At 45.4% G+C, this 24762-nt stretch overlaps 1 protein-coding gene across 8 annotated transcripts in view; it reads right to left on the reverse strand.

Moving 5' to 3' along the window:
• MACF1 (microtubule actin crosslinking factor 1) overlaps positions 1-24762 on the reverse strand; it is a 257008-nt gene that overhangs the window by 78952 nt on the left and 153294 nt on the right. For 7 of the 8 annotated variants that reach the window (XM_089478296.1, XM_089478294.1, XM_089478292.1 and 4 more), the window contains 9 exons: positions 23910-24079; positions 22425-22581; positions 22105-22222; positions 19675-19737; positions 18785-19026; positions 17913-18042; positions 16295-16494; positions 13488-13983; positions 10030-11501 (listed from right to left, as the gene is read on the reverse strand). In XM_089478296.1, coding sequence (XP_089334422.1) covers positions 10030-11501; positions 13488-13983; positions 16295-16494; positions 17913-18042; positions 18785-19026; positions 19675-19737; positions 22105-22222; positions 22425-22581; positions 23910-24079 — 3048 coding nt within the window. The remainder of the gene's footprint in view (positions 1-10029; positions 11502-13487; positions 13984-16294; positions 16495-17912; positions 18043-18784; positions 19027-19674; positions 19738-22104; positions 22223-22424; positions 22582-23909; positions 24080-24762) is intronic. The other variant, XM_089478295.1, reaches the window with a different exon arrangement.

Consider the following 24762-nt stretch of genomic DNA (forward strand, 5'->3'; position numbering starts at 1 on the left):
CTACAGCTCTGGAGAGCAGGGTTCGATTCTTGCACAGAAAACATAAAAGTTAACAAAATTTGCAAGAACACATGGACTATTTCACAGAAATGTTTCATTTTCCTGCATATATCTTACCCATGGGGGGAAAATGGCATCTTATACATGTGCATTAATTTATTTTGTTGTTGTTGCATTGTAGTGTACCTTCAAGTCATTTCCAACTAATGGCAACCTTAAGTTGAACCTATAATGGGATTTTATTGGCAAGATATTGCTCAGAGGGGGGATGCTCTTGCTTTCCTCTGAGGCTCCAGATATCTATGCACTCGGAGAGTGTGACTTGCTGAAGGTCAACCAGTCATCTAGAACTGAGTAGGGATTCAAAATCTAAGTCTCCCAGCATCCTGCTCCAATGCTCAAACGACACTGGTTCTATATATTTTGTGCAAAATACATATTCTTCTTTTTCTTCCCAAACACATTTTTGGCACAGAAAAGCCATGTGCATTTTTGCTCAAATTTTCCCAATAAAGTCCCAAAGGGAGACAAAGCGTGTGGTTCATTGAGTATCGGGATCCTCTTTTCCCCCTTCAATGATGCAAATATTAACAAGGATTCTTCACAAACCTTTATCTCCACTCACTGTCCACCACAATGCATAGATATCTGGAGCCACTGGATAGAAAGCCACATTCTTTCCAAAAAGAGGAAGGTTGAATACAGAAGGGAAGGGTTCTTGGGCCCACCAGACACCCCCCCCCCCGATTTCCAGATCCTAGAACAGCCCCCATCCCAAAGGGGCCAGCCCCAGCTCAGCCCCAATTTCAACTCTGTAGTCAATTACATTGATTAATGCCTAATTCATTGCAGCTTTCTATTATTCTAAAGCACAATTAACATGCAAAGCACATCTTGTTTGTCCTCTCATCTCCATTCTCAAGAGCAAAAGGGAACAAATGTATGTCTCTGACAGCTCCCCTGTTTCTTTGCATGGCATTTAGTACATGCTATCTCTCTGCCAATTCATATAACTGGTGTGTCTGCTTATTTCACTTTGCCATATAAGAAATCTTTTAAGAACACACAGATATTTTAACCTCATACCACGAGCACCGCTGCTCAAGTCCAAAGGCTGAATCAATGGCTTTGGGTAAAAATATGGCTATTCCATTATCTTGGATTGATTTCTGTTAGTCTGTGACAGAAAAAAAAAAAAGAGTTTTGTGGCACCGTAAAGACTTACGAGATTTACTTGGCACAAAGATTTGGGGACTCTGCTCCACTTTCTCTGCATCCTGCTTTGGATGAAACCTTACAACAAAAAACTTATTTGAGCTTTTAAGATGATTTTACAAGAAAGACAGGCAAAGAGAATCAGCAACTAAGCAACAGGATGAGTGAGCATCCTTGCAGGATTTGTCTCCAACCAAGAAGAGAAGTACAGAGCTTCTTTTTTAGAGAGGTTTTTGTTATCCTTCTTCAGGTCAACTCTGACCTATGATGACCCCCTCCTAGGATTTTCATGACCAGATTTCTTCAGAGGAGGTCTTGTCCTTTCTTTCCTTCGAAGCTGAGAGATTGTGATAGAACCACAATCACCTAGAGGGTTATCATAGTTGAATAGGTATTCAAACCTTGGCCTCCCAGAGTCCAACAATCAGACCACTGCACCACAGAGGCTTTGTTTAGTAAGTATGTGTGTGTGTAATTGTATGTGCCTTCAAGTTACCTATGGACTTTTGGAGACCCCAGGGATTTATCATAGGCTTCCAGGATCAGGAGAGATTTAGTGCCTTTAGGGTATCCTGAAAATGCTGAAGTCAAGCATTTAATAAGACAAGCACACACACATATTGCCTGTGGAAGCCACACACGCCAGACATGTACAAACCACATGAACCCTGCCCAGAGGAGAGAGGCGCTACAGCTGAGAATAAGCTTCTGACCCAAAACCACCCAAGGATTTTGGACCTGGAAGGCATGGCTCTCAGGTCCAAGTTCTGGCCCTGGAGGGATCCCTTTGCCCTCTGCTGCAGACATGGCGCACTGTGTCTCCCAGGAGCCCAAACAGCTGGGAAAGAAGAAGCCTTTTCCTGGGTGATCTGGCACTCCAAACACCAAGCACTCAAAATATGGCGGTGGAAGCAGCAACAGCAACAGCAGCAGCCACCCTTTAAGGGGGCCTGGAAAGAATCCAAGGAGGAAAAGAAAATAGTTACCCTGTTCACCTCCCACTCCTCCTTCCCTTTGCCGCCCTCCAGCTGTTCCACACTGGACTGGAAGGAGCCAACATACATCAGAAGAAGGTTAAAAATATTGCTGGCCGGGCCTCCCAGTTGCACCCCCCTCCATTCACGGATTAAGGGAGGCAGCGGACAAATGAGCAAAGAAGGATTTGCCAGCCTCCCAAAGCATCATCAACCTGCCTAAAGAAATGGATTGTAAAGAAAGAAAGCTGCAGGAAGGAAGTTTGCATCCCCTCTTCGCCCACATGCCTGCTGCAAAAACAAGGAGACTCAGCCATGCTGAGGAGCTGAGGTTTCAAGCTTTGTTTTAACAAAAAGCGGGATAGAAATAAACGTTATTATTATTATTATTATTATTATTATTATTATTATATTTATAAATGCAAAGTACCAACTACTGGCACAAGTCTGTAAAGACTCCCTCTAGAAGATCTAGATTCCAATTCTTGCTCCACCATGAAATTCACAAGATGGCTTAAGTTACTCTTATACCTCAATATGCAAAAGGTTCCCTAACGGAGCAAAAGAAGTTGTAGCGTGACATTTCCTAGACTTGGTCTACTTCCTCTGATGCATAGAGTGAACGGATGCCTAGGAAGGATCTTTGTAGCCTGTATTCAATCTACCTCAAAGTGTTGTTGCAAGGAAAAGACCTACAGAGCATCTCCACTGTGACTGGTTCTGAACCTTAGCAAGCCTTGGAGATCATCTCATCCACAGAATCGTCATGAGATAGGATTAACTTTAAGGCAGTTAACAACAAAGAGCAGAGAAAGGAAATGGAGTGGAGTGGAATGTGGCATTCCTTCACATTTTTTAAGGCCTTTAATTCAAAGGCGCCCAAAGCAGTTTGGAAAAGAAGAGAATCCAACGATTAAAAGGGCACATCTCCTTCCCACTAATTCCACCTGAGAGCCAATGTGGCATAGTAGTTTGAGCATTGACTACAACTCGAGACCAGGGTTCGATTCCCAGCTCAGCCATGAAACTGACAAGTCACACACTCTCAGCCTCAATGGAAGGCAATAGCAAACCTCTTGTGAACAAATCATGCCAAGAAAACCCCATGACAGGTTCACCTTAGGGCCGCCATGAGTCAGAAAGGACTTGAAGGCACACAACAACAACAATGGCACCTGAGAGCCAAGAAGACACCCGAGTCCTCCTAAGTATCCCTTTAACATAGGCCAGAAAGGAGACCAGCTCTACTCTCAGCCAGACTAGAAGGAGAAGATGCTCTGCAGAGAGCATGAGGCCCAAAGGCCACCCTTGGACCTGTCTATGCTCTGCTTTTATGTAACGCAAAACAGCCATTCTGCATGCCTCCCCTCTTCCTCTCTTGCCGTACAATGTGCTTGCAAAGGTGATGGGGGCGGGTGGAAAGGCGGTGCTGAATCCATCTTTTCTTCTCTCTTCCCCGTCGTCGCCTCTTCCACCCCCATTCAATGCATCTATTGTTAGCCAGGTTCCTCTTCTGCCAAGAGCTGGCAGGTGCTTTTCAGCTTTTTGGCTGGGTGAAGCCACCTGGAAAATCTGCATTCAGTTCCATCCCCCTTCTGGCCACAGGGCCTTTGTCTCTCCAGTTATTATACAAAGCTGGCACAGGATGGCAGCCCAACAGACAGAAAAGGAGAAGTGGGACTTGGAGAGAAGAGGGCAGACGTTTCGTTTTATGGTTGCCAATATGCAAAATTCCCCCCTTTTCCCCAACAGGACCCTGTTTCTTCCTTCAACTAAAGGGAAATGGGCTCCTAAGCAGGAAGTGGCTGCAGGCACCACTAACGCCAATTTCTTAAGTGGCACAACACGCCGACTCTTTTGGAAACCCAGTAAGAGTTCAAAACTCCATAAAATAGCCCAGAGCGGGAAGAAGAAGAGGAGGAAAAGGAAGAGAGCTATTAGAGTGGAGCACAGAGCTCCATTGCAACACCAGGGTTGTATCTACACCACACAGTTATAGTGGTTTGATACCACTTTAACTGCTATGGCAAGACCCTTTGGTCTTGGGACTTGTTGTTTCATGAAGTATTTAGTATTCTCTCCCAGAGACTTCTAATGCTACACTTTGGAGGAATACTCTAGGGCAAAGCTTCTCAAACTATCGGATGTGGGGGAGCTGCAGATTTTGCACCCCAGTGTGGCCAGGGATGGTGGGTACCATGTTTGTGCCACATTATGATTGTGCCCCTTTCTGGAAATCTTGCCAGGGATTGCCATCTGATCATTTATGGACCAGCTTTAGCTGCAAAATCAAGGGCTGGATTAGATGACCCTTAGGGGTACCATCCAACTCAACAGTTCTCTGAGTCTATGAGTCTCCCCTGTACTGTGGCTGGCATATTTCAGGGCCTCCACAGAAGCAAGATAGCCCTATTCCTGGGTACAAAGGGTATGGAGCAGGTGGCCAAAAGACAGAGAAGTGAGAAATGAGAGGGTTAAGGGTGGCCTTGGGCAAGTCACACTCTCTCAGCCTCAGAGGAAGGGAATAACAAACCTCCTCTGAGGAAATCTTGCTAAGAAAACCCCACAATAGGTTTTGCCTTAGGGTCTCTAAGTCAAGAACAACCTAGAATCTCATCTTCAACTCCTTTCAGAGGCCTGGAGTGTGGTTTTTGTGCCTTTCCTGGCATCCAGTCCTAGCTGGCCCCTGCCTCCCGCTTCAATGCATGGTAATTTGTGCTCTTAATCAAATAATTGGAGTGATTAGCCAATGGATGGTTTGACTGCAGATTAAAAACAGGGCTCCAATCGGCTGGAACCGGCCATCTGGACTCTCCCTCTGCTCCATCTAAATGCTGCTTCTGACGCTTCAGCTGGCACAGCCAGAGGCCTGTGGGCATCCAGCACTGCAGCAATCCACCCCCGTCCAAAGTTCCTGGGGCACAGTTGTCCAGATATGAATCAGGGGAATGGGTTGGTATATTGTTATAAAACACTGAGAGGACTGAGACCCATGAACCTCATCCCACCTCCATCACTGACTTTGCAAACTGCATCTTTTAAACTGCAAAGCCTTTGCTCCAGAGTCACCAGCATCAGGAGTAAAGTTAGGGACAGGATCACTAGAGGCTCTGTTCAGTGGCTAAGATGACCACTAACAAGCACCATGCAAAGAAGAAAAACATCCAAAATCCACAGAACAGGGATACCTTTATTAGTACAACCAAAAATGCACAAAATATATGTTGCAAGCTTTCTAAATGCACAAAATACCAGAAGGTGAAAAAATGTGGTGAAAAAAGAGGCCAACTGCTTGTTAGTTTGCACCAGAAGAAGAGGTTCATGTGAGGACAAGGGGAGACATGCAATCCTCAGGAGCAAGGAGGCAGTTGAGGACTAGAAGCTTCATGTGAATGCAGAGAATGCTTGGGATCCATACTGAGGATGGAGCAAGCTTGTTTTCTGCTGCTCCAGAGAATAGGACCCGGAGTCTCAATGGATGCAAGCTACAGGAAATGAGACTCCACCTCAACATTAGGAAGAATGTCTTGGGTGTAAAAGCTGTTTGAAAATGGAAGATGCTGCCTTGGACTGTGTTGGAGTCTCCATCCTTTAAACAGAGGCTAGATGGCCATCTGTCGGGGATGCTTTGATTGTAATTTCCTGCATGGCAGAATGGGGTTGTACTGGATGGCCTTTGGGGTCTCTTCATGATTCTGCGATACTATGAGGGGATGATGAGCTATTGACTCAGAAGGATGGACTTTGCAGTAGGCTTTGCAAGGAGGAAGAGCCAGGTCAGACGCAGCTGAAATGATATAAAGAGATCCTCTCCCGAACGAGCACCCAGTGACCAAGGAACAGCATTCGGAGGAGACTGTGTGATGCTCACACCACCCACTTAGCACCTGTTTCGTCTCCAAACACAGAGAGATGAACAGCTATTTTGATCACTTGGGAGGAGGAGGACAAATGCAATTTGTCTCCAACGCAACCTTTTTTCTTATCTTCCCAAAAACATTTTTCCCCTCTGCAATTTGCAATTAATCTTCTGCAACTTCTACAAAAGGGGCCAAAATTAAAAGAGGCAAACCCACCGCTGCCACTGCTACCGGTCCCATTCGTGGAATTCGCTTTCTTGGCTGCCTCACAAACTCATTACATCCCCCCCCCCTTTAACAACAACAACAACACAATAAGAGAATCAAAGATTTAAAAGAAAGTTAGGAAAAGAGGTAAAAAATTGGCATGCAAGTGAAGACAAGCCCATCAGGACATCACGGAGGTTAGAAGTAACAAGTTACTTTTTGTGACAGCTACACTTCAAAAGGAATCTAGTTACTTTTAAAAACTTACCTTTAAAGGGTATCTTAATGCATATCTAGGACATTTTCAACTCAACGGAGTGTGGCCCTCCAGATGTTGCTGGATTCTAACTTCCATCAGCCCCATAGGCAATGGTGAGCAATGCTAGGAGTTTCAGTAGAAACATCTAGAGGGCTTCACTTTGATCCCTCTTGCTTTATGCTGCTCTCACATCTGTCCTAAGGGCTTTTTTTTAATATACAAAAACCAAAACGAAACTAACGAAAATGTTGTAAAGAATAACCAAAAACAGTTACTTTTGCATCACAATAACAAGTAATAATACATTTGGGAATGATGTGGTCCTGCAGATGTTGAACTGTAATTCCCATCAGCCCCTACCTGGCACAGTCAATGGTGAGGCATGCTGGGAGTTGCAGTTTTACCATGCCCAGAAGGCCAAACAAGCAATACAAACAAATTACTTTTAAATGCACTCCACCAGCCTGCTTCCAGTCACTGAACCTCAGGAGGGTAAATATAGCTGACAAAGATGGATTCTTTCCTGCCATTGTTTTAGCTTCCTGTGAGCTCAACATGCATCATGGCCTCTCTCACACATACCCCAAAGCCTCCCCTCCAAGCCAGCTTTGCAACATGAGAAACCCCTCCAGAAGAGTCACCAGAATGAGACCTGGGGACAGAGAAGGCTCCTCTTTGGCTCTGCTCAGCTGGAACCCATGGGTTCCTTGCAATTCAGGGTCGTATTTCAGTTCAAAAACCGGTCCAATGAAACTAGCAATTGGATTTAAGTCTCAGGCTACATCTATATTGCAAAATTAATTCACTTTGATTGCTGTGACCTAATGCTGTGGAATTCTGGGATTTACAGTTTTGCGGATTCAAAAAGGATGGCTCAAAACCAAATACGAACAGCTTTACTTTTGCAACATTCTTTTGGAAACACTGTATTTAGCCTTTTCTGTCAGCTCTGGTGCTACACAACCTTGATAACCGCATATTGTGAAAGCTCCCCCACCCCCATTCAGAGAATGCTTGCCTTCTCTTCCCACCAGAACTTCTGCATGCCACAATTTTCCAAAAGCAATGACAACTTAAGTATTAAAAATGGGAGCATAGCAACATGACTAAAAACCCCTCGTCAGGAGAGTTATGAGCAAACCGGAACAACTGAGTCATTCCATCGCCTTCCTGGGCTCCCTTGTTTTTGAACAGGATTTAAGGCACCACGTTGATCTGTGCAATTGCCATACTAACACATCATCGACTTATCTTTCATGTGCTGCCACAGATAAAGCTCCTAGTCTTCATGGCTACTGGGAACATTTGTAAATGTAGCCTGGTGAAGCCTCTGTAGGGCAGATACGTGGTCTTTTTGGGGTGGTGGGAATCTCAGGTGGGCCGCAATGCCCCTGTATTTTATATTGTTTCACATTGGCTCCAACAGATTGCCCATCATGAACTTACATATTCCTCCATCTTCTATTATTCTTTGAAAACTAATACCTGCAAAAATGCATATTTTATTCTCAGGTTCCTATTAACTGGCACTGCCAAGAAACTGGAGAGCTGCCAACCCCCTATAGTGCTGCTGTTTTGCTATAGGTATTGTGCATTTTGGCATTAAATCGGCTGCAGGTGAGCGACAAATCCCAGACTTTGTTTATAATCCAGCTCAGTTGCCACCATCTCTAATTCAAGGTTTTGCAGAGTCTCAAATACTGGCCCAAGTGGGCAGTTATTTCATCTCTGTCTGGCACAGCACACCCTATTATACCAAAAACTAAGGTAGACAGGGCTCAACCAATAATCTCCCCCAAATACATCTTTGCAGGGATCCAGTGCTGCAATCTGGCTGCTTTCCCATTTTCTCACAAGGGACAGGTCTTTCCAGACACATATTCTGCTTGACCTTGCTTTCTCATCAAAGCCCTTCAGACTCGGAGGAGACCACATCCTTCTGCTTCACACTGAGTCAATACGACGGAGGCACTGGGATCCAATAACCAAGTGATTCACCTCTGTCAAAACATCCCCATATCTGGCTGGTTAGTGGAAAAACCAAGTCATCACCAAGAATAAGAACAAGGCAATCAACTAAGAGCTCCTGCAAAGGGAGATGTTTTTCCATCACAGGCTTTCCAGGCCTTCCAATATCTAAAGCACACTCTACTCTTGTAATTCAGCAAGCCTCATTTATGAAGAAGGTAAAGTGCCCTCAGAGAGGACCACCCGCTATCCACGCTTCTCCATGGACTCAAAATCTGGACACAACTTCTGCCACACCTCTCAGATTGTGTGATTCTGCAACACCTCCAAACTGGGAATAATCCAAAGCAGGGATGAAGGAACGAGAGAAGGCCTATTGAGCCACTTCTCAGCAACAAGGGTTTCCAAAACACCCAACATCTGAGACACACTTCACTCTTGGGTACATGAGAGGGTAACGAAAGGCATGTTAGAAGGGGGCAGATGGACACAAAAGTCTTTGCTTATTGCACTGGCACTGTTCCTACAATGCTCTTGCAGGTCTCTCAAGGTGCATGTACCCGTGCAAGCTGCAAAAGCAAGGCTTAGCAGTTTCCCAGGACTGGGGACAAGACTGTCCACTCCCAGGACCCACAAAGACTGCAACTGAGTTTCTCATTATCATTGAAATTCAGCAACATCTATACCAAATTCCATGCCAGAACCTTCCTCCCACACAAGAGAGCTTGTCCAGTCTGCAAGGAAGAGGAACATCTTCTCTTGAAAAGTGCAAAGGTTTGCTTTCCACAGCATTGATTTTGGACGGGGCATTTCTCTCGGTGGGGGCTGTGGTGACAGGGAAGCAATGGTAAAGTGGTTTTACTTTGCCACAAATGGTAACACAACCCTGGTGCACTTCGTTTGTCAAGAACCCTTCTGAGAGAATAGCCTTGGAAAATACTAAAACCAAAGTTATATTGAATATTCAGGACAACGCATTCTAAATAAATACAGATACAGGCCACAGAAAGCTGCAGACAACAGGGACTCCATGGAAAACACACCGATGTCAAACACATGGTTTTAAACACTACAGTCAATGTTTCCCAAATTTTGGCCTTCCAGATGGTTTTTCATTTCCTCTCCCAGAATTCCTGACTGCTGGCCAAGCTGGTTGGGGCTTCTAGGAGCTGAAGTCCAAAAACAGCCAGAGGACCAAAGCTTGGGAACCACTGTACTATGTGTTAAACTTCTCATGTATGGGATATATACCTAGGTACACATTAAAAATGCAATGGATGAATTCCTCACAATATCTGATCACACACAGAACATCACTGAGAAGAAAGATTCACCCACAGAGAAGGACAGAGATGCAAACTCATCCCCAGTCATATGAACTTCCAGTCAATTACTGATCTGACTTATGTTGGCAGCATGTATACAATAAATAGCTTTGGGAATAAGAAGAACTATTTTTTTAAAATAAAGATGAGGATGCTGCAAGAAAATTCAGGACTGGACAGAAGGCCAAGAGAAATCACCTTCCACCTGGGAAGGCTCTTACCTTGAAACCTGCCAGCTGATGATTGATGACCTCCACCTCGGTCCCCACCACCCACTGCAATGCTTCGCTCTCCTCTGCAGTGGCCGTCATGTAGTTCAGCTCCTTCAGTTTGTTGTAGAAGTCGCTGACACGAGCCAGAGCTGCGTCCACTTGCTCCAGGCGACTTTTTCCTCGCTCGGTCAGTTTGCCGCATTGCTTGTTAATGGTCTCCAGTTCACGTTTCAGCCCTATGAGGTCAGGGCTTCCCTCCTCGTCCAACATCTGCCGGCACCTCTCCTCAGAAGCTTGGATGTCCAGCTTTAGTTGCTGAAGCTTGCCCAGGAAGTCATGGACATCTTCTGCCTGGGACTGAAGACTGTCCATGTCCCTCCCAACAGGGCCCATGCCGTCCAGCTCATCATCTAAGTCCGCTAGCTGAGAGAACATCTCCCGAACGTGGTTGCTGAATTGTCCAATGCCTTCCAGCTTGCTTTCCATAAGCACACAACATTCGTTCACTTTTTGGCTGACTGCTTTGAAGTCTTGCTGGGCGACCTCTGCTTGGGTCAAGAGATGGGAAGAGTCTGAGCCATCTGGAGCATCTTCCACCAAGCCTCGGGTGAAGTTCTTTAGGTAATCTACCTGGGGCCCCAATGCCTGAAGAGCCTCCTGTTGGGCTCTCAGCTTCTCCAAGTTCTTACTGCTGCAAGCCTGAGGGCCAAGGGCATCATAGATCTCTAGCTGGTGCTTTGTCCCTTCCAGTTTCTTCTCAATGTTTCTAAGACTTTCCTGGAACTCTTTCAGCCGCTGTGACATTTCTTCAAGGGACCCTGTCTTAGCCTGGAGCTCCTCTGTGATAGTGTCCATCTTCTGGTTGATCCCAGCTTTCTCATCCCTGACCTCATCTTCATCCATTTCTGAGGCATTGATGAGTATGTCAGCAGCACTGTTTAACATCTCTAGCAGGGTCCGCCGTTTCTCCACATCACTCAGCATGGCTTTTGACCGTAGAAGAGTGGCTTCCAGCTGCACTGGATCCAGAGTCACTTCCAACTCCATCACCTTTGACCTGCAGTCCTCTACCCATGGGAAAAGATCTTCAACGTGGCGCTGGTACTTCTGAGCCTTCTGCAAGCAGTCCTTGAGCTTGGCGTGCCGGTCCACAATTTGCTTGCTAAGTTCTTCCCAGTTGGCTTTCAAGTTAGCCAGCTGGCTTTGCAGGTTGGCTTTTTCCTCCCCAGGGTGAGCTGAGAGAAGCAAGGACTCTCCTTCCGCCACAATCATTTCATAGGAGCCGCTGTGTTGGTTGAGGCTCTTCTGCAACTCTTCCTGCTCCTGGATCTGAGACTGCAGTCTCTCCAGCTTGGCCGAGATGGGACCGCTCTGGGCCTGCTGCCTCACTTTGTCATCCAGCCAAGTTTGGAGCTCATCGAACATCTGCTGGAACTGCTGGGAGCTTGCAAGCGCAGTTTGCAGACGATTCATTCGGTCAGCTGGAAATTAGAGGAAACGCAGGTAAAAATGCACTCCCATCAACAAGACACAATGTTTTCTAAGGCCCCTCAATGTGCAAATGAATATTCCAGTTATTGGAAATGAGCATCTTCTAGTGGAAAGCTAATCTGGTGCATCTTTAGAAACATCTAGGGAACTGTCATTCATCATGGAAAACAGGGCCTATGAGGTGGCATGCTGTCATTTCTACAGATCGTGTTTCCTTAAGCTTCTAGACTTTAAGTTGAACGTGGGTAAAACTGAGTGAGAACAATCCACCATACTTCCCTTTGCCTCCCCTCTGAAGATGCGTAAAGGGCAAACTGAAAGACAAGCAAAGCTATTTTTGCTAATTGTTTTAGAAACTATGAGATGGAGAAGGGTTCAAAAAACAGAGTATTAGGATATCATGTTGTAGCATTTGGCAGGGCTTTTTGATTATTATTCAAAAAGCAGGGCTCGTAGTGATGACAGTCAGCTGCAATCTTGATCCAGGTGAAATATTCAGAAGACATGTTCATGCAATGCACTAACATCTTTAAAAGTACTACCAATAATAACCCACACTACCAAATTTAGGGGGCTCCACTGCTTTACACACTGCATCTGAATGCTAAACTGGCTCCATTTCTCTTTTGAGCCTCTACCTCTGGGTGCAAATATGGAGTTAAGGATGGATTATACTTGATAAGGAGATACCACAAAACGTGGGCCTGGGTCTGGAGGCCTCTCTACACATCGCACACTGTTGAAGTATCAACATTTGAAGCGTTCATGCGTCTGCACTCCCCCATACATCCTCCCTGTGGGAGATGGATTTAGCCCTGGCTCCCTGTTGAATGTATCCATGGAAACACACCAAAGTCTGCCGGTGGATAAATGCACAGAATTGTTCCTGAAATGCTGACTTTAATTTGGGGGTTGGCAAATAGATGTTGGACTGGTTGGATTGCATCTCCCATCTCCCTTTGTTACTGGCTATGCTGGCTATGGAGTTGCTGGGAGTTGTGTCTGGGGTGCCACAAGATGCCCACCCCTCTGCTTTATTTCAACCAGATCCCCATTTGGCCTGATCTTCCTGCAACTGTTTGCCACTGGCTACTAACCTCTTGACTAAATGCTACTGCTGGCTTTCCCAAATGACTTCTGGCTGCGAATGACCCCGTGTTTTTCAGAACAGGGATGGCAAAGTATGACCTCTGGGCACATACATCCTCAAAACTGCTTTTGAGCATCATGATCTTAGAGGCATTAAGGTGCCAAGACTATGGGTCAACTGGGGATCCTTTCTTCTGCTGCTCATGGATTCACATTGCAAGAAAAGAGATGCTAACTAAACATGAGAAAATATCTTCCTGATGGTAACAGCTGGAACAGACTACCTTGGAAAGTGATGGACTCTCCTTTATTACAGGTTTTTCAAACAACAGCTGCAAGCCCATCTCTCAGGAGTTCTTGAGTGGTGGATTCTTGCATGGAAAGAGGTTGAATTGGATGGCCCTTGTGGTCCCTTCCAATTATTCCCTCCCAAACCAGGCCTGTTTTAGTCTCAGGGATGTAAAGCAACAAGCTGGGCAAGGCTTAGTCAAGCCAGCCAAGCTCAGCTGATATACTGCTGTAGAGGAAAGGGTATAACCTAGAGGCTCAGCAGTAAAATGGTTAGATAGGGCCAGTCAGAGATAAAGATGGGGCCAGACAGAAATGGAGATGTTGTTGTTCAACATTCAAGGACAAGCATTATTTTGTCTGAAACTAAGGGATCCTCAGTTGTTTATATAGAATCGTAGAGTTGTAAGATACCACAAGGACCATCCAGTCCAACTTCCTGCGGTCCCATCAAAGGGGGGATATTTTCCCCAAACTGGAAGTGATAGAGGGGCAGATGCAACTCTCCTGGCTTTTGGGGGGTTGGTGTGCCTCCCTCCAACCCCAGGAAGATGCCTCCCCAGCCTGTGTTAGACCAATTCCTCTCTGGTCACTCATACCTGCCAAGTCCTCCAAGCCTTTGAGCGGAAGGGCCACGGTCTCCAAGCGCTTCTTCAGCTCGTCCCTGAGGTACTGCTCCCCAATGAGGACTGAGAGCTCCTCGCACAAGGCCTGGGCTTCTGTGATCTCCTCTTCCAGCTGCTCCAGGTCCGAGCGGATCTCGCTGGTCTCCTCCAGCTGCTGCTTCACAGCTTCTGGTTGGGTGCTGACCGCCAACTGGGTGCTCAGGCGCTGCCCGGCTGCCTTGACCTTCTCAGACAAGCCTTGGACCAGCTCCTGGTACTGGGTGCTCTTCACAATGGCCTGGTCGATTTGGCTTGAGCGAGAGTTGAGACGCTCCGTGAGCGCCATCCATTTTTGGTTGACGGCCTGGAGATCCTCCTGCATGTGGCTGGCTGAGGAAAAGGCCTCGCCGGGGCTGGTCAGGATCCCTTGGGCCGCCTCGTTCAGCTGGTCATACTGGGGCTTGCGAGCCTCAAACTCCTTCAGCATGAACTGCAACAGATACATTTTAGCAAGGTTTATTTATTTGTTAGATATGCATCCTGCCTTCTACTTGAATCTCTGTGTGAAGTAACTCATTGTTGTGTGCCTTCAAGTTGTTTCCAACATATGGCAACCCTAAGATGACCCTATCACAGGGCTTTCTGGGTCTGAGTGTGTTGCTTGCCCAGAGACATCCAGTTGGTTTCCACGGCTGAGCAGAAAACTGAACCCAGGTCTCCAGAGTCCTAGTCCAATGCTCAAACCACTGCACCATGCTGCAATGAAGCAAAAATACCTATTTTGCAAAAGAAGTCCTGAAATGTGAAATCTCACAATGCTTGACCATTTTCTTGATAGCTTGTCTTGATGTACTGAGACACTCTTTCTCTTTGAAAATGAGAATATTTGTGAAGATGCCTTACATCTGTACTCCTTGTGTATGTCCGATACTCACTGAGAGCAGATACTGAAGGGCAACGTCAGAAAGGGTGGCAAACTTCTCTTTTAACTGGGGAAGGCCTGATAAAATACAAAGGGACTCCCATGGTCCGCTGGAAAACATCTGGCCTAAAGGCATGGCAAGACTTCAACTGTGACTTTCATTCAAGAAGGGACTTTGAATGAGTCAAAATTGTACGTAACATGAACTGGCAAATCAGTTCAAAGCTAAACAGCTCAGTAACAAGGCTGCAAATAAAAATAAAATTACTAAGCTGGCTGACCACACAGCTAAAAGCCCCTTTGGCAGCTGTCAAGAGTTTTTGGAAGGCTTGCAAAGAAACTGCAGAGACTCAACTTCTAAACAGGATTTCAGCTTTTAAAAAATGCTGGCGCTGATGACGACATCAGAAAGGCATTTCATTCTCCTGCCTTATTTGTCCCGCTGCTGCTGATACTCCAGACCGTATATACTATAAACAAACGGCAGGAGGGGAGTCAATCCCGTTGGCCAGAAGATCTTTCCCCCTGCTGTGAGCTTGACTAGTTACAGGCCTCTTAGCAATAAGACGCATAATTTCCAAAAGAGGGAGAGAAATAAGAAAGGCAGGCCAGAGTTTAAATAAACCATGCATTTTTAAACAAGACACTTCCATCCAAAAGGGCTGGCTAGCAGGAGGCCAAGGATGGGCATTCAAAGACACTGGTCAGCATTTACTATCTTTCCCTAGTTATCAGGCCAGAGCTTGGAGTTTCAGTTGGTCTAGTCTAGTGGTTCTCAATCTTTGATCCTTCCAGATCTTTTGTACTTCAGCTCCCAGAATTACTGAGTGCTGGACAAGTTGGTTGGGGCTTCTGGGATGTGAAGTCGAAAACAAATAGAGGACCAACGGTTGGGAAAGATTGATCCAGTGGAACACTTTTGGTCTCTTGTACCATTAAGGGTGACCAGAGGTTCTCCTTTGCCAGGATATGTCCAACATTTGAACTTTCTGTTCAGAAGAGAATTCCAAAATGTCCTTCATTTTGAGCATGACTAAGAGTCATGAATTTATATTTATATTAGTGTTTTTAGCTTTTGTTTGGTAATGTCCTGCATTTATCCTGAATGTTCTACATTTTATGGTGCCTTGTCCTCTCTGGGGGTTATGACATCTGGTCACTCTGGTGCCATCTGTCTTCTCTAAGGCCAGAACCTGCCTTATGGCCAGACTCAGTGATGCTGCCATTGCATATGGCCAACAGCTCCCTTCTTCTGACAATGGCCAGCACAGGAGTTGGTGAGACAACCCTCTTGGATCTTCCCTCTGGAACCTAATACTCTCACCATCAAGCACACTCTTGGAAACCAGGCTTGATTTTGTGGACAGGTCAACAACAGAAGACAAAGGTGGTTAGCTGCCTTTGAGTTGACTTTGGCTCATGGTGACTCTGTCAATGAGACACCTCCTGGACCCACCATCTTCAACCACTCTGCATAGTTCCTTCACACTCCTAGCCATGGCCTCCTTGACTGAGTCTATCCATCTGGTATGTAGTCTACCTCTATCTCCTACCCTTCTCCTTTCCTAGCATTATTGTCTTTTCCAATGAGTGTTGTCTTCTCATGATGCTGCCAAAGTATGATAGCCTCAGTTTGGTAATCCTGGCTTCTAGGGAGAGCTCAGGTTCAAACTGTTCCAGTACCCATTTTTTTGTCATAACTGGACTCCCCCAATGCCAATTAACACAACTAAAAGGATGAACTAAAATACAGGAAGAAAGACCAGCCTTGTAACCTACCCCCCAATTGAACAAACCCTCCAATACTCCACGTTGGCCACTGTCTTCCCAATCCAAAGGCACAACACAGATGTGAACAAGTGCCTCCAGCTCTTCTCACCTGAACCTGCTGCTTCTGTGCACTCAGCATGTTGGGGTCAATGGACAGCGGTCCAAGCACACTCATCATGAGCTCCTTCTCCATCAACCAGGGCCGCAACTGGCCTTCGGCAACCTGGAAGCTTGCCAGTTCGTTGGCAGATTTTTCCAGTTTCTGCTGGCGCTCTGCTGTCACTTGGTTGGCACGGGTCCACCTGGAATCTGTGGGGCAGAAATACCATGGTTTCCATGAATGCTCCCCATGCTGCTTGCTGAGCACAGGTAGGCCAGAATCTCTGGAGAAATGTTTAGCCCTTGCATAATCCCACATTGACACCAAGGACCTTGGCCTTTGCTTCCTGCTTTTATCCTGGCCTCCTTAGCCAAGTGGGCTCCTGTTTTCCAGTTCACCCTCCCTGTCATCCTCTCATGCATCCGGCTTTCAACCAGCTCTTGATTTTGAACCTAAATATCTTTCTAAGATATTCCAGTGTGTTGTTATTGCTATTATGTCCCTTCAAGTAGACCCCAATTTGTGGCACCCCTCGTCTGCAATATTCTTGGCAATATTTATCCAGAGGAAATTTGCCAATGCCTTCCTCTAAGGCTGAGAGATAATGACTTGGTCAGTGTGACCCAGTGAGTTTCCATGGCTGAGTGGGTTTGGTGTTTTTTTTTTTAGGGATGGGTTCTTTAAGGGGTGATTCAAGGTGTTTAGGAGGCTTGTGGACAGGTGAGCCCCAGGGAGGGGTAAAATTGCCCTAGCGAAATGTATGTATTTTATTTTTAAGGGGGTCTGGGGGTGTATGCAAGTCATTGTGCCCCACTGGGGATGGAGGTGAAAATTGTTGCCCACCCCTGCTTTAGCTGAAGATGCGGAGGATGCAACATGACAATCTGTTGCGTTCACAGCATCCGCTCTGCCTTAAACAAGACTGTCAGGTCTCAGCTGAATGGCAGAGACTTCCTTCACACTTCCCTGAAGGGCCAGTTTCTGAATCTTTCCATACAGTTCCAAGTACTGGCACAATTCCTACACAAACTGGGTACACCTCCTATCTATAAACAGAGGTAGAAGCAAGTTTTTAAAAGTGACTCAGGTGGAAACTGCAACACACCAAGGATAGCCTTTTGCAGATATGAATTACTGTTTAGCAAATATTTACCTTGGTTGCATCCACATTGCAGAAATAATCCAAGATCAATGCTATGGAGTCCTGGGATTTGTAGTTTGTTCTGGCACCAGAGCCCTCTGATAGAGTAGGCTAAATATCTCACAAAACAACAGTTCCCATAATTCTATAGCATGGAACCATAGCAGCTAAAGTGGATTATTTTGACTGTGTGGATGCAGCCATCGTAAGATTTTTTTTGTGGGGGGGGGGGACAACTGACCAATTGACAGGCTGACTGTTTATGTTCACTTTAGACACTTCAGTACTGTTTTGCCCTTTAACTTTGCTTTGCTTTCAGTGTACACAAACTGTGTGCCATTCATTTTTTTAAATTAAAAATACTGTGTATAAAATTATCATCAGGCTATGTGTATAAGTTATATGTAAAACATAAATGGATTTAATGTTTAGACTTGGGTCCCATCTCCAAGATATCTCATAGTGTATATGCAAATATACACATACTTAAGTCTTCCAATGTCCGCTTCCAATTTCCTACTTCTGGCGATTCAGGATATTTCTCCAGGAGTCCAGATAGGGACTGCTTTGCTTTCTGGACCTTTACGGCATTCTGCTCTAACTCAGCCAGAAGTGCCTGCAGAGGCAGAGGAAGGGAAAGCAAATACATAAAATAAAAATAAGACAGCAACATTAGGCATGGTAAATGTGTTCGTAGCTCTCGCACATCAGAAGGAAATCATGGGGAGAAGGAGAAGCTAGAGTGCCTGACAATTATTTACGAAGGATGAAGTGATTCCCAAACTCTAGCCTTCCAGGTGTTTTGGACTCCAGCTCCCAGAATCCCAGACCGCTGGACAAGATGGATGGGGCTCCAGGGAATTGTGGTCCAAAACTTCTGGAGGACCAGAGTTTGGGAATCACTGGATTAATGTGTCCTCCATGTTCCAAGCAAGGGCAGAATTTATAAAGTGATACCAAGCCAATACATGTAATATATTTGAACTGTTTTTCAAACGCTCAAGTCCACCTGGAACTTGAGCCATTCCTATGCAAACACACACACACAAACCTTTAAAAATTAAATGTTGAGGCATATCAGCTTGCAAACATTCACCCCAATTTCGCACAATAACTAGAGAGGGGTTGCTAAAGAGGGATTTGCAAAACATAAAAATTGTTCAGTTCAAGCACATATGGAGTGCTGTATCAATCCTAGGGGGACTGCCAAATCTTGAAAGAACTGTCGATTCCAAAAAGAACATTTGTGTAGTGTAGAATAATATATTATGTAAGCCTCTTTCCCCCTTATGTGATTATGGACAGCTTCAAAGAACGTATATAAACCGTGTGTGTGGGTGTGTGTATTCCTTCCAGACCTTGTTGTGCTCTGCCTGAGCTTTCACGGTCTCCGACTTCGTTGGTGAGGAGGAGGCCTCCAAAGATGTCAGGGTCCTCTCCTTTGACTCCAGCCATGTCAGGATGGAGCCCACCTCCTCCTGGGTGTCCCTCATCTTTGCCAACATGGACGACAGCTGCTCCTGACGCCCCTGCAAGGTGGCACCCAGACCCTCGTACTGCTGGTTCACGTCTGACATGTCACACTGGATCTCCGTCAGATCTAAAGCAAGAAAAAGAAAGAGAAAAGAAAGCAAATTTGAGCTGGAAAAACCACTCAATGTCAATATCTGGTATACAGAAGTAGAGTTCAAGCTGTTGCGTCATGGAACGAAACCACAACGTAGTAAGTGTATCGGCTGAACAGATTATTTAATGGCAAGGACTTTATGACAGCACAATCTGCATGCGCACTTTATAGAGGAAGAATTTAGAGACACAGCTGTATTCGTCTGTACAAATCAGTATGGAAGGGGATCTTGTAGCACCTTTGAGACTAACTGTGTGAAAGATGTTGTAGCATAAGCGTTCGGAGACTTGGGTTGCATCTGCACTGCAGAAATAAACTACTTTAACTGCCATGGCTCACTGCTATGGGATTTGTAGTTTTGTGAAACATTTAGCCTTCTCTGTCAGAGAGTTCTGGTGCCACAACAAACTACAAATCCAAGAATTCCATTAGCATTGGGCCAAGATAGTCAAAGTGGTGTCAAACTGGATTATTTCTGCAGTATGGATACAGCCCTGGTCTACATCCTCAGACTGAGAAGGAAAGTGACTTCCTTGTGATTCTGGAGGACCAGCAAGACACCACAAGACACACACACAAGACTCACGTGACACTCACGCACAACAGGCTGGGCTCCCTCACCTTTGCAGGTGTGATATCCATTAACGCTGCCAACAGAACTTCCCCCAGCGGGCAGCACAGAACCTGAGCAAAACGACAAAGGAGACAGACAGAATGACAGAGACAAAACGCATTAGTGATCCAGGCACAGGGAAAATCTTCACCAGCTTCCTCTTTTGTGGCGAGAACACAAGCCCTTTGTGGCACCCCAATCCAGGACGATTAAGTGTGCATTATGGCATCTAGGTCAACTATCAAGTTTACTCTCTCATGCAAAGGTAGTATAGACACTACCCTTTTCATGCTGTAAAACCTACTGTTACTGAATCACGCTTCCATGTCTTTTATGTTTTATCTAACCACAACGTAGCAAAAAGAAACCGCACACAGTTGGAGTGTGTCCATACCAGCTTAAAATAAAATCACAGAGTTGGAAGGGACCACAAGAGCCATCCACTCTAACACCATTCTGCCATGCAGGAAGACACCCTATCTCCTTCCTACAGAATCCAAGGATTTGTAGTTTGCTGAGGGAATACTTAGAATTCTCTCCTAGGGATCTTAAGTCCACTGCATTGCAGTATTGGTTCTTGTTCTGTTGTTGTTATCCACCCTCGAGTCGATTGTGACTCGTGGCAACCCTGTGGTTGAGACATCTCCAAGACTCCCTATGCTCCACTGCTCTGCTTAGGTCCTACAAATTCATGCCCATGACCTCCTTAATACAGTCCATCCATCTGGCATGAGGCCTTCCTCTCTTTCAGCTTCCCTCTACCTTTCCTAACATTATTGTTTTCTCCAATGAGTCGTGCCTCCCCATAATGTGGCCAAAGTACGACATCTTCAGTCTGGTCACCTTAGCTCTCAGAGAGATTTCTGGCTCGATCTGTTCTGGGATCCATTTGTTTGACTTCTTGGCTGTCCATGGTAACCTCAGCACTCTTCTCTAGCACCATATCTCAAATGAATTTATTCTCTTCCTATCTGCTTTCTTAACTGTCCAGCTCTCACATCCATACATGGTGATGGGGAATACAATGGCTTGAATGATTCAAACTTTCGTGCTCAGTTGTATGTCTTTACATTTTAGGATATTTTCTAGTTCTCTCATAGCTGCCCTCCCCATCCTTACTCTTCTTATGATTTCTTGACTGCAGTCCCCACTCTGATTAATATTTGGTCCCAGGTATGAACATCCTTGAACTGTTTCTATTTCTTCATGGTCTAAGTTGAATCTGTGTAAATTTTCTGTGGCCATTATTTTTGTTTTCTTTATGTCCAACAATATTAGAGAATTGCAAGTACAGCAAGGCAAACAGAGAGCCCCAGGAGCACATAGGACAGAGTCATGGCAGTTAAACTAGTGTCGTGTGTGCTACAATTCTGCAGTCTGGATATGCTTTAGGTAGAAGCATGAGATTGGCACATCCTAATGACAGCTGCTTCAGGTAGCTGCCATTTGGTGCAAGTTATGTGTACAAGGGTCCTTGCACCCTCTTTAATTCATCCCTACTACACACACAATCAATCAGTGGGTGCAACAATGTGCTGGGAAGATTATTCCCAGGAATAATCCCCCTTTCCACCACTTCAGTCATTGTTGCCTGAGGCCCATTTCATGTTACCCAGGCAACAAGGTAGATACCAAAGAATGACTGCAGGAAGTCAGGCATTGTGGAACTGCAGGAAGCAACTGCACACAATCTAAGCAATCCACAGATTTTGCATTTGCATGCATCGATGCTGCAAGGGGGGAGAGCCACTGATGCAAAAGTACAATTTCAGCGGGTTGTTGCTGCTGCTGTTTCGGTTGAGGTACACTGCCTAGGTAATATATGGTGAATGAGGATGTGAAAGAGGGATGCAATTGTGGGAAGACGTGGACAAAACTAGCACAGCACATGACAACAGACTGTTCTACAACACGCAGGGATTTGCTTTTGTCTTGCAAGCTCTCGTCGCTCTCCCAGTCAAAAAAAGGAGTTAGAGAGCTATTAGGTAAAAGGTAGGAGACTGGCATAGCTAGAAGAGGGTGGTAGCCATAAAACTATTCTTTGGTTGGTATTCAATGTTCCACATTATATTTATATATGTATATATTAGGACTTTTGCTCCTGCTACTAACTTCAGCAGATAATTACATCCCAGAGGAATGGCAGGTGTGTTCTACTTATGCTCCCAAAGACTAGGGATATAAATCTTGCTTTATTTCATTCTCACAGGTGACAAGGAAAACTTGCAAAGCTTTTCTCTTCTGTGAGTGAGACTACAAGAGATGTTGCATTGTTAAAATATTTTGTTGTATTTTCTTGCTTCTTGGGGGGGGGGAGGGATCCCGTTGTATATTAAGCAAAAAAACCCTTCAAATAAACATTCTTCTCACCCCTTTTCCCCCATCTGTTGTCCTCAACCAGCTTTGAAAAAAACTCTAACATCTATTTTTCTTCCTACCTGTCTTGGATTGTGCATCAGGAGCTGTAATCTCAACAATCAAACTCTCCAGCGCCGTCCCTCTCCGGTTGATCTCCTCCACAAGGGATCCCCTTCCTGTCCATTCATCCAGCAAGACCTGGCAAAAGGACACAGACAGGGATCAGATAGTGGCCACAGGCAGGTAGGCAATGCCACGAGTCAGCTGCGATGCTTCAGGACACCAAGCCAACTGCCTAGGGAAGCTCATACTGTAAGTACATTTCTATGTTGGGTAGTGTGGCCCCTGCCCCATGGCTCCTGCTTCCCATCATCCCCACCAGCTTCCTCCCTTTGCCCACCTCAATTTGCTGCATCCGCTTCTCCAGCTCATGGGTGCCCAAAGAAGTCTCTGTGGCTGGGATATTTGCCTCTGTTTCTTTCAGCCAATGTCTGATGGACCCAACCAGTTTTCGGAATTCGTCCAACTGCTCCTGGCAGGACGATGCACCTTTCTCTCTGGGGAGAGGGGAAGATAGGATAGGCATTTGTAAAAAGAAAACAAAACACTAGTATCCATCTCATGCATGCTAATACAGTGAGCCCTTGGTATCTGCTGGGGTTTGGTTCCAGGATCCACTATGGATACCATAATCCACAGAAGCTCAAGTCTCATTAAATACAATGGCATAGCAAAATGGAGTCCCTTGAAAAATGGCAAAATCAAGGTTTGCTTTTTGCAATGTATATGCTTTTTGAGTATTTTCAAACCATGGATGGTTGAATCTGAGGATAAGGAATCTGTGTATACAAAGGGCCAACTACAGTCATCTTATGCACGTAGACTTTCATTCTCTGCAACCCATCACCTGTGGGGCCATTTCGAATGCCACAAGCCTCGGTGGGCAAGTGTATAGTTTTAGGAGCTTCTAATTTCAACTTAACAGCCATGTACAAAGCCAGCAGGGATTCCTTAGTTCCCTGGCAGTGCCACAGAGGATGCCATCTACTCACCTTGGGAGGCACCATTGCTGGAGAGACTCGTGAAGCAGCTGTTCAAGGCAGCCTGCAACTATCACTTTGTCATGAGACAGCTATAAAGCTCTTGTTTCCTTTTAAATCTTTAAACAACCTGGAGATTTAAGCCTGGGAAGACTCACTGCCTGTGGCCTCTCTTTATTTCCTTCATTGGTAACTCATTCCATCTCCCTGAACCCACTAAATACTACAGTGTTTAAGAATAACAGTGATAACAAAGCAGTTGTGTAACACTTCCAAAATGATTTCATGCATTTTCTCCTGGTCAGAAATACACCTGGTCAGCAACACTCCCAGATGGTGGCAAGACTACTGGTCCCAATTCTGCAAGGAGTAGTAAGTCATATATAAAAGTATACAGGCAAAGGATGGAGACAGAGGGATGGAGTAAGTGGCATTTCCTTCCTAAGTCTGGAAACAGACAGTAATTCCTGGGAGGGCTGAAAGTAGTCAGAGATATTTGGCTTTCCATGGAGGATGCCTCTGTTTCTTCACCTGAACTGCCACCAGTATAGTTAAAAAGGGTTTTCAGAGTTTTGATTAGATAAAAACCTGTTTTAATAGGGATGATAAATGGGATGTGAATCCACAACATGGGCAGCAGGGATTCCTCCTTCAAGCAGGCATCTACTCTGGACAGAATAAGACACCATCAGTCTCCAGCCCCTTTTAATACAAAGTGTTGGAGGTACATCTGGGAGGATTTTGGATGACCATGGGTCTTTCAGCTCTCCTCAGTCTCCTGTGACTAGTCTCTTCCACAGGATATCCATCAAAGGTCATCACCACCATCGCCATCCTCCTCTTACCTCTCCCTTGCTGTTTTCTGCAGCTGTGCAAAGTCTTTCCGCAAATTACGCACTTTCTCCTGGTGCAAAGAGGAGCCTGCCAGTGGAAACCCACAAGAGTTGAGCTCTGCGGTCAGACGTTCTAACGTTTCCAGGTCTTCGTGCCGCTGTTTCATTTCAGAATTGACCTCCTGGAAGCACAATATGGAGGAGAGCATGGATGAGAACTGATAGCTACACACGGTCCAGCACAAAACTCAAAGCCTGTTCCTTGGGACATATTCACCAAAAGGAGAGACCAAGCAACTTAGGCCAGTCCCTGGAAGCCACATGTGATGGAAGGAAATTCTGTTATACTCAAGACTGAACAAATGAGACATTTTCAAACCTACTGAGACCATCTTGCCTCAAGCACTGGAACATCTGGAAGGCTTTCAGGACCCCAAAAAATAAAGTACAGTCATCCCTCCTTATCCACGGACTTTTTTATCCATGGATTCAAGCATCCACGGCTTGAAAATATTCCAAATAGCAAACCTTGATTTTCCATTTTATATAAGGGGCACCATTTTGCTATGGTGTTGTATTTAATGGGACTGACTATCCATAGATTTTGGTCCTATGGGGGGGGGGGGGGGAGACCTGGAACCAAATCCCAGCGGATAACAAGGTCCCATTGTATGCATAAAACAATCAGTATGCTTTAAACTGATATATATGAAAAAGAAAACTTTAGTCAAGGGCAGGGATTGCATGAATTAAGACTTTAAAGGAGCCCATCCTGTGTGAAAAGTGAGGGATACACTCAATAAATAAATAAAGCATTGTCCCTCATAATAAATTCAGCACCCTCAGTAGTCTGGAATAAAACCCA

The sequence above is a fragment of the Sceloporus occidentalis genome, unplaced genomic scaffold (assembly GCF_023333645.1).
Source record: "Sceloporus occidentalis isolate IW3139 unplaced genomic scaffold, rSceOcc1.0.p SCAF_13, whole genome shotgun sequence".
NCBI lineage: Eukaryota > Metazoa > Chordata > Lepidosauria > Squamata > Phrynosomatidae > Sceloporus > Sceloporus occidentalis.